This window comes from Galeopterus variegatus, unplaced genomic scaffold (genome assembly GCF_000696425.1).
Source record: "Galeopterus variegatus unplaced genomic scaffold, G_variegatus-3.0.2 Scaffold7256, whole genome shotgun sequence".
Taxonomy (NCBI): domain Eukaryota; kingdom Metazoa; phylum Chordata; class Mammalia; order Dermoptera; family Cynocephalidae; genus Galeopterus; species Galeopterus variegatus.
The window spans coordinates 12,345-26,798 of record NW_007733367.1 but is presented as its reverse complement, the minus strand read 5'-3'; the positions used below and the strand labels follow the sequence as shown (position 1 = coordinate 26,798).

At 34.7% G+C, this 14,454-nt stretch overlaps 1 protein-coding gene across 1 annotated transcript in view; it reads right to left on the bottom strand.

Annotated features, from left to right (window-relative positions):
* Nucleotides 1-14,454, bottom strand: part of LOC103607224 (activating signal cointegrator 1 complex subunit 3-like) — a gene marked incomplete at its 3' end in the record, with an annotated part of 94,088 nt that overhangs the window by 70,157 nt on the left and 9,477 nt on the right. The window contains exon 3 of the mRNA XM_008591753.1: nucleotides 4,059-4,618. Coding sequence (XP_008589975.1) covers nucleotides 4,059-4,618 — 560 coding nt within the window. The remainder of the gene's footprint in view (nucleotides 1-4,058; nucleotides 4,619-14,454) is intronic.

Genomic DNA, 14,454 nt, shown 5'->3' with positions numbered 1-14,454 from the left:
TTAGAGGCTCAAGGCAGGAGGTGAAAGAGAATGGTATTGGGAAAAACTAAGAAGTGGGTTGTTTTATTAGTTCAACACCCAGAAGAACACAGAAGTACTTTAAATATAATTAATTCCCTACAAAATTATTGAAATTCATCTTCAACGGGGTTAAAGGTTTCATCCTTTCTCCTATCCCAGCCAATTCCTTATCTGGAACTCTAAAAGGAGAAGGCATTGCTTCTAAAGAAACTGTGAATTAAGAGTAAATGCCAAAGATTCTCCCTCATATACTATGGGTCTTCAAAAAGCTCACAGAATAATTCTTATTATCTTTTCCTTCCATTTTTCTATGAACATTTTGAAATACTCTCATATATGTTAGATGCTTCAAATCACCAAATAGAGGAAAATGTACAGATCTACTTCTTGACAAAGAAAATGCACACTGGAGCCAGAATGTCAGAATTTATATCTTGGATCCATAACTTATTCTATAACCTCAGGCAAATTTCCCCTCATCTCTAAATTCAGTTTGCTAATCTATAAAATACCTAACTCCAGTAAGCAATAATCCATAAGGCCAACAAAGCATTTCCTTAAAGTACCAGCAAAGCAGAGGTACCAAAAAATTAGAAAAACTTTTTTTTTAAGAATTTGGGCTGATCAGAAGCTAGGGAGTTATTTCAATTGACTGTTCATGGTCAATTACAGATCAAACTCTTTCCACCCTTCTCACTACTGCACTTGACTAATCTCAAAAAAAGAAAAAAATTAATGTTTGAAAAAGACATTAACTTCACCACCACGATAATAAATAAAAAATTTTTAGACTTTATTATGTTTACTTTAGTATGCTATTTTTTAAAATATTTTATTCACATATGGGAGGAGAGGAGAAGCGCCTCAGAGTATACATAACCTGTTCAGTTCTTGGGGCTTCTAACAGTCTTTAATCTGCCTACCTCAAAGCATTGCTATAAAGATTAAATGAAGTCTTGCACATAAAGCACTTAACATAATACCTTATGTCATACATTAATGTCAGTCATTATTATTACACTGTCATTAGCATTATTCCTTTCCATATATTTCAGACTGGAACCTTTGTTGCACCATCTTTGTGGTAAACTTCATCATATGCATATAGTTTTTATTCCCCTGTTTATAACACTAGTTGAACAATAACATAAAGGCCTTTGGGAAAAAAGACTTTAAATGGTTAGGCCTTGAAAACAGCTTTTCAATCAATTAATCATTAAGTAAATAAGCTATATTCAGAGCTGGGAAATCATATATTAAGGAGCAAAAATGAATTCAGCATAGAAGTAGCTTTTTGCATGCTTCTTTTAAGTTACACATAAAAATATGTTCCATGATTCTGCTAAATTTCTGGAGCAACAACACAGCATGGTTATTTAAATATTCCTATTTAAATATATAGGTAAAAGCTTAAAAAGAAATGGAAATAACTATACTATCATATGAACTGATTATCATCTTTCCAAACTTAAGTGAAAGATTTAAAATAGACAACACAGAAGGTATAGCACACCCTAAAGTGAAAATAACACTGGTCAAGAGGAATTGCATTGAAACATCATTTTCATACTGAAACCTCACTTCAATATTATACAGAAAATTTGCTATAACAACAGAATATAATTGCACAGAAAAGGATCTAAAATATAAAGTATGAATAATCTTTACTATATAATAAAAGATTACCATAATGATTATTAATTTTCACTAACAAAGAGAAAAATCAAAATGTTGAGGGGATGAACCATTTAAAACTCTACTACTCAAGCCACTGGCAAAATGTGAGACATTCACTTTCATATTAAACTATCCATTAAACCCATGAAAAATCTTTGAACCAGACCATACAGGCTTCATAGTGGATTACAATCCACTTTAACAAGATGTACAAGGTCTTACCTTATTTAGCTCTTACCTATTTACAAACCCTGTCTCTCACCACACCCCCTTTGCATCCTGCACTCTCGCTGTACATAATTGCAGCTCTCTAAACACACTGTGTTCTTTCTCAAGCCTGAAATATGCTCCCTACCTTGCCGGTCCACTTGAAAAAGTTAAATATCATATTTTAAGAAGTGGCTCAAGCTCAACCTTCCTTATGAATACCTTTCCTACCATACTAACCTCTGTACAGGATCTATGACTTGTTTTTTTATACCCCATTTTCTTTATATGGAGTATTAGAATACCTATCATATTTGAGTACAGTTACTTGTTAATATGTATCCTCCTGCCAAACAATTAATTCCCTGAGAGCAAGGCTGCTCTCTTATTCTTCCTTTTATGTCCTGTAGCACTATACCTAGAAACATAGGAAGCATACAATAAATATGTAATGAATGAATGCACGCATAAATTTAGTTTGACCTTGCAATGAAACAGATTGTGAAAAAATCTTGAGAACTAGAAAATATTCCCCCTCCAACAATCAGATTCAGTTACATACTTCAAAACTGTGGTGAAGAACTAAGAAATACAAACTTCACTCTAGATATTCAAAAGTAAAAAGAATAGTTTCATGGCTCACTCAGAAAATAAAACATCCATTAGTTCAACATTTGAAGTTTCAGTTTACTATAATCATAACAGGGTAACTGCTATGTATTCAATTATGATAAGCAAATATCAGTAAAGTTTTTAAAACACTATGCTTACTTAGAGAATGTTAGAGAAAACATTTAATAATGTGGAACAGATCCAAGTGTAAAGCATTAAAGGTAAATGAGACTGATCATAGAATTAACAACACAACTTATTTCCAAACTAACGTTAATCAGCGTAACACCTATCACTATTAAGGGTTTAGTCCTCCAATACCTAGTTAGCTAATTCCCCACATTAATTTTTCTCTGAAAAAAAATAGCTAGTATTTTTTTTCTATATTCCTGACTGATACTCATGTGATTTTAAAATTCTTCATTCCGGTAATAATAATAATAACAACAGAAATCATCAGAGCTACCATATATAATGAGTATTTACCATATGCTACTTACTGTTTCAAACATGATATATTTAATGCTTACACCAATTCTATATCTTGGATTATTATCTCCTCGATATCTTCTATATCTTGGATCAGTATCTCCTCGAGATAGCCCAACAAGAAAAGTGAGCTTCTGAGAGACTCAATTATCTAAAGTCTTAACAACCAGTAAGTGGGAAAGGAAAACTATCTGACTTCAAAGCCTCTGTCCTTTCTACAACAGTATGCCATCTCTTCTAATCCTTCATCAAATACTTTACTCATTCACTTTGTCCAGTATTAAAATTAGGTTGACATTACTTTAAATTTGTACTAGGAGCGGAATATAATGTCAGTATAGAGGACAAAACTAAACCCTCAAGATGAAATTTTTATGTGAAAGTAAGAGTAACTCATCACTTTGAGTAACCAAATTGTGGTACAGAAAGGAATAAAAATGTCTTTAATGATAGAGAAAAACTTACAAAAATGCATTTCCTTATTGGATAAGTGATCTAAAATATCAAATAGTTCAATTATTTCTAGATGAATCTGTTTTTCAATTTTATTGCTTCAAACAGAAATCAGCCAAAAAATTTTTTTCTAAATCAGTACATTACTTTATAGATAAAATTTCTAATATTTTCAGGTTTATGATATTTTCATCACAGAACTCTCAGAAATATAAAATAATATACAAATGTTAACAGTTATTACTAGAGTGACCTTATAATTTCTCATTCAAATCCACACACTTTTCAGATTAAAAAGGGCACTGCTATTAATTACAGTGGAACAACAAATTTAAACTGGACTGTCCCAGTAACCAGGACATATGGACACTCAACTACTACACTGTGACTCTCCCACTACTTATTACACTTGCAGTCCTCCTATAATTACCCAGTGGAAAAGTATATACATGCCTGCTATGTAAAACAATTTGGCTATATATCTGACTACCACAGCATAATATTAAAGGACTACTTCCTTTGCTAATACCCATGTTTAAAAAGGCTATTTCATTAAGATAGTTAACATTAATATAAAACTTCAATAACTTCAACTATACCTCGTCCTGAAGTTCATCACCACTTTTAACAGAAGCAAGCATATCATACAAGGTACAGCAAAGATCTTCGACTCTTGGTACTTCAGTCATTTCCTTCAAAGTTGTATTTAAGTACTTCTCTACTTCACACCACAAAAAGGAGCCATTTGTTTTTTCCACAGCCTTGAGCTCCGGGATGCAATGCTCCTGAAAATGTTCATTCAGAAACTTTTTGTAATCTAGGCTTATAGTTTTCTGGGCTTCACTATTTACTGGCAGTTCATCAAAGTGGTCCAAGTCATGCATGTCAAATGAAAATGCTAAGTTTTTGCCAAAAAAACCCCTATCACTATATTCCTCTTTTGTCATCTGGACAAGAGCAGTAAGATCATCTTGACTAAAATGAGAAATAATTCGATTAGTAGCATTACAAGCTGAAGTAGCAGATGATGATGGAAAGGGACCAAACATCTGTTTGATAGCTTTTGTCTCCTTGTGACCAACACAGTCCTTCAAGTGAAATGTCATGAAGAGAAATGCAGCCCCACTTTCAATTGCTTCTCTTCCATTATCCGTTCCAACTATACAAAGATGAAAGAAACAGTATTAGCTCAATTGAATCAAGGTTCAAGTTACTCATTTTTTAAACACTATTACCAATATTCTTTTGAGTAAATCCAACAGTCAAAACATATTAATAAAGATAACCAACTTAAGATCAGAAAAATCCATTCCTAAATTCCCAAAGAATTATTTTAGGTAACTAAATCATTACTAGCAATTATTCTATATCTAAATACAAAAACTACTAACAACTCTTACCTCTTTCTAAAGACAGTTTGACACATTAGTTAAAACTTATTTAAAATCAAATTTTAAAGACTGATTTGATGAGCTAGTTAAATAAACCAAAGTAAGGTACAAAAGAAAATTCAGAATTATAGATTTTCAGAGCTGGAAAGAAAATTCAAAGCTTTATAACTTTCTTTTCAATCTGTACCAGAAGGCTGAGATGGCAAGAAATAGATTTATATAGTTCTCATTCAAAAACATGTAATACCGTCAAGGATGTAAGTTTAAAATAAACTTCATCATATTTTAAAACATAACAGAAAGCTACTGTTAAAAGGGGCCAGAAGTAAATTCCTTATCTAAGTAAGAGGAGTTGAAGGATCAGCCTCTAATTTATTTAAGACATTAATTTCTCATATCCAATTTTCTCAAATAAAAGAAAAGAACCTGTATTTGTGACATAGACTTCAAAGAATATTCTTAGAGCAGAAAACAAGAATTTAAATATTCAAGAGGCCCACAAAGTCAATGTGACTTATCTAAAGTAATACTGTAAAGTTAGTAATACAATTAACATTAGTATCTTCCTGAAAGCATAGCTTCAACATTGTTACGCACAAATCTTGAGCAGCTTACTGTATGTAGCTCAACTCCAAACTCTTGCACAGGCAGGAGCTGACCCCATCATTTTTTTTCCAGCCTTACTAGTTGTTATACATTTCCTACTCCAGCCAAAAAAGATTTCTTAACATCCAAAAACCAAACCCCTCTCTTATTTTAGGCCTATTTCCATACCCTTGTATTTATCTTTCCCCAAGGTCTCTGACTGTTCAAATTCTACTCATGTTTCAGAATCCAGCTCAACTGCCTCTTTCAAGGTGACTACACCCAGTAGCAACCAACCACTTAAAAGGGGGAAGAGAAAAAAAAAACGGTGACTACAATGTTGTGGACATTTTTGTATTCTTTCACTGTACCTAGTCCTGAATAGGTGGTTCAGCAAAGATCAGTTGATTTAAACTAAATCCAGGCCTCAATGACACTGGACTAGTACTTTTACACTACACCACACTGTCTCAGTAACTTTTTACTATATCTGATGTTTATCCGTGTATAGAAGACTAACAGTTTATAAAGCATGAAAATAAGCAATTTATCTATTCCTAATTTCTCTGAGTATGAAGTCTACTCTTACTATTGCAAATAATTTCCAGACATATAATTGTTCTTTCAGTACTTAGAAAAATACACGACAAAAATCTTCTATAAACTAAATAGTGCCTCTAAATTAACTGAATAGCATTTATGTACACTTTATTATGCCTGGAGAACATAGGTGTTGAATAATTTAGGAATTGTGATCATTCTACAGATAATTTAATAGGGTTGGTACTACTGATACTAAAGTCTGAGCAAAAACGGAATTCACATTTATAAATCCATTCTTTATCTAACATTGTAAATATATATGCTTTTGTAAAAATGGCAGTATTATTATATTGCATCTTGGGATTTTTTTTAAGGGAAAAAAACAGTTCACTAAGAATTTTCACATTAAATTATCTCGCTTTGTCCTAACAAAATTATCTCCATTTTGAGGATACTGAAATGGAGACTGAGAGTTTGAATAACTTGGGAGATATCAAACAGCTACTAATTCATTAAACGAGATTCACAGCGGTCTTCTAATTCTTAAAGTTCTTTTCTAGAAAACAGATTTTTCTCTAATTCTTGTTTACTAAATAAATTTTAAAAATAAATAAATCACCTTAGGAAATAAAGTAATAAATCAAAGAATAGTCATCGTATAATACTAAAAGTGGAGTTAACTTAAAATATCCACTATTAGGGTTACTGGTTAAATTATGGTATAGCTATATATTGCATTCTTTAAATATAATACAATGAATCCATACATCTTGTCATAAAGAAAAATCCATTAATATACAAAGTGGGGGGGGCCGGCCGGGTGGCGCACTGCTACAGTGCGCCGCTTGGGAGTGTGGCGGCGCTCCCGCCGAGGGTTCGGATCCCACATACAGACCGGTTCCCGCTCACTGGCTGAGCGAGGTGCGGGAGCGACACTGAGGGTTGTGATCCGTTGCTGGACACAAAAAAAGACAAAAAGGAAAAAAAAATATATATATATATACAAAGTGGGGGGAGGAAGTAAGTTATGAGTCTATCTTTGAATAAAAAGACACTGAGGGTTGTGATCCGTTGCCGGACACAAAAAAAGACAAAAAGGAAAAAAATATATATATATATATACAAAGTGGGGGGAGGAAGTAAGTTATGAGTCTATCTTTGAATAAAAAGAAAATAGATGTAGACTCACAGAAACATAAAAGATCAAAAACAACTTTTTCAAAGTTTCAAAATTTTAATGAGCATTGACATATCTATAAAGTTTCAAAAATAACAAATACTTTAAAAATTCTAAGTTTAGTTGGGTTGTGAAGCTCATAAATGTTAACACCCTTGCCTAATTACTAACTCTCCTTCTGCACAAGCTACTCCATCACCTCTCTGATTGGACACATGTTCACACCACACAGAGGTTTCTCAAAAGCCAATCTCTATGCACCGTGCTACTGCAGAAGTCGAGAGTTCCAAATTTTGAGAACCACTAGCAAACAGCATTTGTCACCATGGAGGGCTAGCCAATGAAGACAGACTACTGCATTCTCAAAACAATGAACTTTTCCAGAGAGCTAAAATACGTGACGAGGACCTCCAGCAGACACACACAGGTGCTCACGTCTTCCGTTCAGCACCAAGGCACGCATTCCAGCGCTCAGTCCGCGTGTGAAGACGTGCGCTGCCATAGGGGGTTGGCTCTTAGCACCTGCCCGGATGAAAGGGCAGCCCGGGATTGGGGCACGGCTGCGGCAAAGGAGCCACCCCAATTTGCTTGTGCAGCCCACCCTTGAAGCTAGCACTCAGTCTTTTAGTGACTGAAATGCATGAAAAGTGTTTGGAAAACATAGAGAAAACATCTGAGGAGAATGAGTGCAAGCAGATGTCCAACTTGGCACCAGCTCCCCTCGCCTCACAAAAAAAGGAATTGGAAGGGAAACCTATGCACTTCTCCGTTAGCTGTCTGAACCAGCACACAGTTGGCCACATCGGAAAAAGAGAGATGAGGGGACAGCCTCGGAAAACGGAAAACGCAAAACGCGTGTGGAGTAGAAATTTGCAATAAGTAGCCATGCTCTTGTTTTCTCACACTACAACCAAAATTGAACGTGTTAAACTAACTGTTGAGAATCTTGTTCCCAAATAACCTCTTGTTATTCATTTCCCTGTATATTTTGCATGTAATTTAGTACCAGCTAATCTTTTAAATGAATAGGCTGAAGATCTTTGGTTAATATTTGCACCAAATTCATCAAGTTTTAGTTTGGGGTTTTCTTTTTTTTTTTTCTATTTCACACCACTGACTGCAGTAATCTTTCTAAAAGGAATCAGGATTTTATGAAGTTTAGTTTTGTCCACAAGATAAAGTTTTAGTAAAGAATAAAATATATAATGAATAATCAACTAGCACAAGTTTGTATGAAACTTAAGGACTCCAAACTTTTAAGGAAGCTAGTCTAGAAACCGAATCACTTGGATATCTAATTTTCTATCCATAAAACACTAAACGAGATAGACTGTACACCAGAAAACTGGCTCTATACAATAGGCACTTTAACTGCAACATTTTTTTGTTGTTGTTGTTTGTTTTGTCTTTTTTTGAGACCGGCCGCACTGCGCTCAGCCAGTGAGCGCTGTGAGCACACCGGTCATCCCTATATAGGATCAGAACCCGCGGCGGGAGCCCCGCTGCGCTCCCAGCGCTGCACTCTCCCGTTAAGAAATGTTCAACATAGTAATTTGAAGGAGTTATTTAAATGTTAAGATTATTCCTACATTTATACAGAAACTATTGCCTTGGGATGAGCAAATAATTAAAGGAAAGCAAACAGAACATATTTGGTAAAGAAAAGTAGTAGTAGGAGGGATTAAAAATAGTCCAAGGCACTTCCCTATGTTTTAAAAACAGCCATTTCATTTTACATACAAGTTTTCATTAAAAAAATGTGAATCCTCATCCTACAACTTAAAGGCAGCATCCAGCTACTATACTACCATTTCTAATACTACAAAACCCTGCAGCAAATTATAACTTGACTTCCCAATCGACCAAACAGCTAACAAAAGTGAGTTAGACTGTGTACACTTCAGAGTTGCATCCCTATATCAGGTGCTTAGTAATATTATACTAGTAATACTATAAAGAAAATTAATCGCAACTTTAAAAATGCCTTTTGTAAGGGTTGCAGTATAAATTTTGTTGTACTTAAGGAATCATAACTAATTTGTGAATGAAGAATAATCTGCTGACAAACTAAAGCAAACTGTTAAGAAACCTTGATCTTTTTCCAACTCACGCATTGATACAATATCCATTCAATTTATATCTGTTTTAACATATCCCCAGGTTATGTGAATTGCCTATTTATACAACTGATACATTTGCAAAGTCCTCTTGATTTTCATTAAGCTATAGACTCTTTTATTCTGTAATTTCTCTAGTCAAATGGACATAAATATTCATAAAACACTTCTGTTTTTGAAACATTCAAAACAATTTAGTTCTGTCTAAAGTTTCCTGCTTTTTTTTTTTTCCTTTTTGTCTTTTTTTACTGACCGGTAACGGGATCGCAACCCTCGGTGTTGCGCCCGTACCGGGGACCGGCAACGGGATTGCAACCCTCGGTGTTGCGCCCGCACCGTGCTCAGCCAGTGAGCGGGAACCGGTCTCCACATGGGATCCAAACCCTCGGCGGGAGCGCTGTCGCGCTCCCAAGTGGCGCACTCTCCAGTGCGCCACCGGGCCGGCCCTTTCCTGCTTTTTTATTTCCTGACTTACCCAAGCAGAAATTACATCACTGGGCACATATATCTATAATGACATTTAACCCACATAGAACAACTGTTTTTTAACTTATGGCTACTAGTACATCTAGGTTATAATAAAATTAGATGCTTCTCAACTAATGATGAGGTTACATCAAGACAGACCCACTGTAAGTTGAAAATATTCTGCTGAAAATGCATTTAACACACCTAACCTACCGAACACATCATAGCTTAGCCTAGCCAATCTTTAAATGTTCTCAGAATACTTACATTAGCCTACAGTTAGGCAAAATCATCTAATGGACAGCTTACTTTATAATAAAGAGTTGAATCTCTCATGTCATTTATTGAATATTGTACATCACAGTCAAACTGTGATGGTTTTGTACCATCATAAAGTCAAAAAATCATAAATTGAACCATCTAAGGTGGAGACCATCTGTACTTACTGACAGCCATTTACCAGGTGTTACTCTAGGCTCTCTGTAGTACTGTTTTAAATCACAATCATACAATGTAAGAACTGCCAACACCCTATTATAGATGAGGAAACAGACTTAGTGATATTAATTAGTTACTCAATTACAACTGACAGAACTGAATTTGCACCCACATATATTAACTTATAACTTAAAATTATCCCAAGCTATAGGAAAATAATTTTATGGAAACTTAAAACTGAAAACCAAATAATGATGGTACAAAAAATATTCTACAAAATATTAGCTTGATAGTTTTATTTATACAAAGGTATTTCAAAAAGTTCATAGAAACATTCATATTATCTTTTAATTCTAATTTTCCATGAACTTTTAAAAATAACCTTGTATATCTAAAAATAAACTATATGCATGCACCATTTATTCCAGGGATCCAAAAGTGGTTCAACTACCCCCAAATCCAGAAACATTATCTATTCTCAACATAATGAACATTTAAAAACTAAAACAGAAACATCAAGAACACAGATAAGATGCCTAGAAGTGGAGCAGATATGGGGTAAATAAAAGGCAGCAAATGTGAAGAAAAAGCCAAGTCTAGAGCAGACACTTGGGCCCTAACATTATCAAGTTGCTGAACTACATAAAGAATTTGTCAGATGAAACAAAGCACTTGGTCTTTGTCACAGTTGGTTTTATATTTGAGATGAATACTTTCCTAATACATTTATTTATGGATGTATAAATATGTAATAAAATATAACAATAGGTAGGCATGAGAATGATAAGTACCAACTTATTAAATTTATGATATTGATTACCAGGGACTGAACAGAGTACATAGGCATTCTGACCATAGGTTAGCTAAGTGTAAGCTAAATGGTGAATATACAAGCATTTGCTGTTTTTATTTTTACTGAAAATTTCATTAAAATTTCTGAAAAATTTCATTAAAATTTCTAACATGAAAAAGCATAGTAAGTTTTACTTTTTATTGAATATAACAAGAATATATACAGCATACATACAGCTCAAAGAATTATCACAAAAAGAACACACCTGTGTAATTTGGTCAACTACTTCCACAAACAGAACATTATCAGCTCCCCAGAAACCTCCCTCATATCCACTCAAAGTCACTACCCCCTTCCTCAAAAGAAACCATTTCCTGACTTCTAAAAGCAAAGATCCTGTCATGCCTAGTTTTCAATTTCATGTGAATGGAATCATACTATGTTTTTGTGTGTGTGTCTGGTTTACTTTGTCAACATTATAAGACTAATGTACAATGTTACATGTAGCTGTAGTTCATTATTGCTATAAGGTAGTCTATATACCACAACTGATCCATACTACTATTTAACAGTGAATAGGGTTGTTTCCACTTCAAGGCTATCACAAATACTGTTGCCATGAAACCACATCTTTTCAGCGTACATATACAAGCATTTTTATTGGATATTTATGTACCAATATTTAAAATTTCACTTGTTCATAGGGTTGTTTCCACTTCAAGGCTATCACAAATACTGTTGCCATGAAACCACATCTTTTCAGTGTACATATACAAGCATTTTTATTGGATATTTATGTACCAATATTTAAAATTTCACTTGTTCAACTATAATAGATACTGTCAAACAATTATTCAAAGTGGTTGTACAAATTTATACTCTAGCAGCAACGGATGAGAATTCTTATTTCACACTCTTGATCATGACCAACAATTGATATGACAGTCTTTTTCATTTTGACGATTCTGTTGGACAGGTAGTGACATCTCGCTGATTACCAATGAGGTTGAGCACCTTTCTATGGTTATCAGCCATTCATTTATCTTTGGTGAAGTGCCTGATCAAGGTTCTTGCTCATATTTATGTAAGATTATCTGTCCTTTTCTTACTGATTTGTAGTTCTTGTGTAATTTGTATAAAAGCTCTCTTTTTGGTTATATATTGTAAAGCTATGTCTCCCACTCTACAGCTTACCTTTTAAGACTTAATGAATAAAAAATATAAATTATAATGTAGTCCAATTTACCAATCATTCCCTCCCTTATTGTGCTTTCTGTTTTGTTTAATAAATTTTTCCTATAAACCAAGATTGTGAAGATATTCTTCTACATTATCTTTAGAAGATTTGTTTTGAGCATCATGTTTAATTCTAAAAAATCTTTAGAATTATTTGTACAGATTTCTTTCATATGTATATCTGGTTGACCCAGCACCACATACTGAAAAAAAAGCCTTGCCTCATTACTCTATGGCCTTCATCATCAATCAAATGTTAATATCTGTGGGTTAGTTTCTGGACTCTGTTCCACCCTCTGGTCTATTTGTCTATCCCTGGGCCAACAGCACACTGTTTAAATTACTCGTTTTTGTTTTTTTTTTTTCCAACTTTTAAAAAGTTTTAAGATATAATTAATATACCATACAATTTATTTATGAAGTGTACAATTGAATGGTTTTTAGTATATTCACAGAGTGCACAACCATCACAATTTTAGAACATTTTTATCACTCAACACTATTTTGTCTGATATTAGTGTAGCCGCTCTAGCTTTCTTATCATTGAAGTGTGCATAATAAATGTTTTCCCATCTTTTTACTTCAAATTCATTTGTATCTCTGAATCTAAAGCATGTCTTCTATGGACAGCATATAATTGGATCTTGATGTAATTAATTTTGGGCTTGTTTACATGGACTGTTTTGGGGGTCAGTGTTTGAGATTTGTTCTGACCCAAAAATGGCTTCTTCTTAGCTGTGTATTTCCTTGGTTTTCTCTAGTAAATTTTCTGGTCCATGACTTAGCTTATATCTCTGATGAGATGACCAGTCTCCTCTTGATGCTTTTCACCACAACCTCCACTGTTTTGGGGAGCACCCTTGGGCTTGAATTCCTACACTGCTGCAAATGAAGTCAGTTCCTTTGGGAACAGCTTAGGAGCCTTTTGTTTCATTCCCAGCCTTTCCCACTAGGCAAATACGTCTAAGCCACAAATCTGGAGGTAGGAGCAGGAAAATGGCACATTTCTCTCTGAGTAACATTCTTGCTTTAGGAGCTGGACACTTGCTGTTGGGAGGCAGTAGTAACCTCTGGTTTTTGCAACTTACCTCTCCCAGCATGGAACTTCCATCTTACAAACAAGCTGGGCAAGAGTGATCAGGGTCCCATTATTCTCAGCACATGTGCCCAAGATACAGCCTCCATTGTGAGTGGGAGCTGGGTGAAAGAAACCCACATGTCATGGTGGCAGTATCCAGGAACTTAGCCTCTACAACAGATAGCTGGGAGTTGAATGAGAAATGCTGACATCCTGCCCTTCACTGTAGTCGTTGGGAAAGGGGGAGCCTTGTGTTCTTGACTATAACCACCTGGATTAGAGTTTCCCTCACACTGGGCTCAAAAAGGGGAAGGAGGGAGTGGGCTGTGGTTGAAATGCCACAGACTTGCTATTCTTACTGAGTTCTAGTAGATTTTCTTAAATAAGTTGTACTTCGTTTGCTATATGCTCGTAGTATCATTTCCAGAGACCTGAATTGGTTATATTTTTTATAGTTTTCACCAGTTTTACTGGGGAGTGAGTCTATGAGTTCCTCATATTGCCATTACAAAAGTGGAACTTGCAGTCAACTTTTCTGTAACTCAAAATATGTGTGGTTCCCCTTGTCATCATTTTTTGGGGCAGGGGGAGGACTGACTGGTACAGGGATCTGACCCCTTGACCTTGCTGTTACAAGGTGCTGCTCTAATCATCCCTTATCATCATTTTTATACCACAAGTATAGAATGCTTACTAACTTAGTTTAAATACTAAGAATTTTATGTATTATTATTCTTCACATTGGTTTCCGTGGAAAGTCCAGACCATGCAAATTTGAAAAACATACAGCTGCCAGACATTAAACTTTGAAATAATCTCATTCTTCAATACATCAAATACATTGATGTGTATTCTTGGATTCTTTATGCAACAGTACTAATTACACTTTTGTAGTAGCTAACACATTTAAAATACCTGGCAAAGTCATCAATTGAGGTTTTAACTGCCTACCCTTGTTATAAATATGAGCTACTTTGAATCATTTTTAAAAAATGCATTTTCCTTGCCATATTTAAATCTTTCACAGAAATTCTTTTTTTTTTTTTTTTTTTGTGACCTGTAAGGGGATCACAACCCTTGGCTTGGTGTCGCCCGCACCACGCTCAGCCAGTGAGCAGGGAACCGGTCTGTATGTGGGATCCGAACCCTCGGTGGGAGCGCCGGCGCTC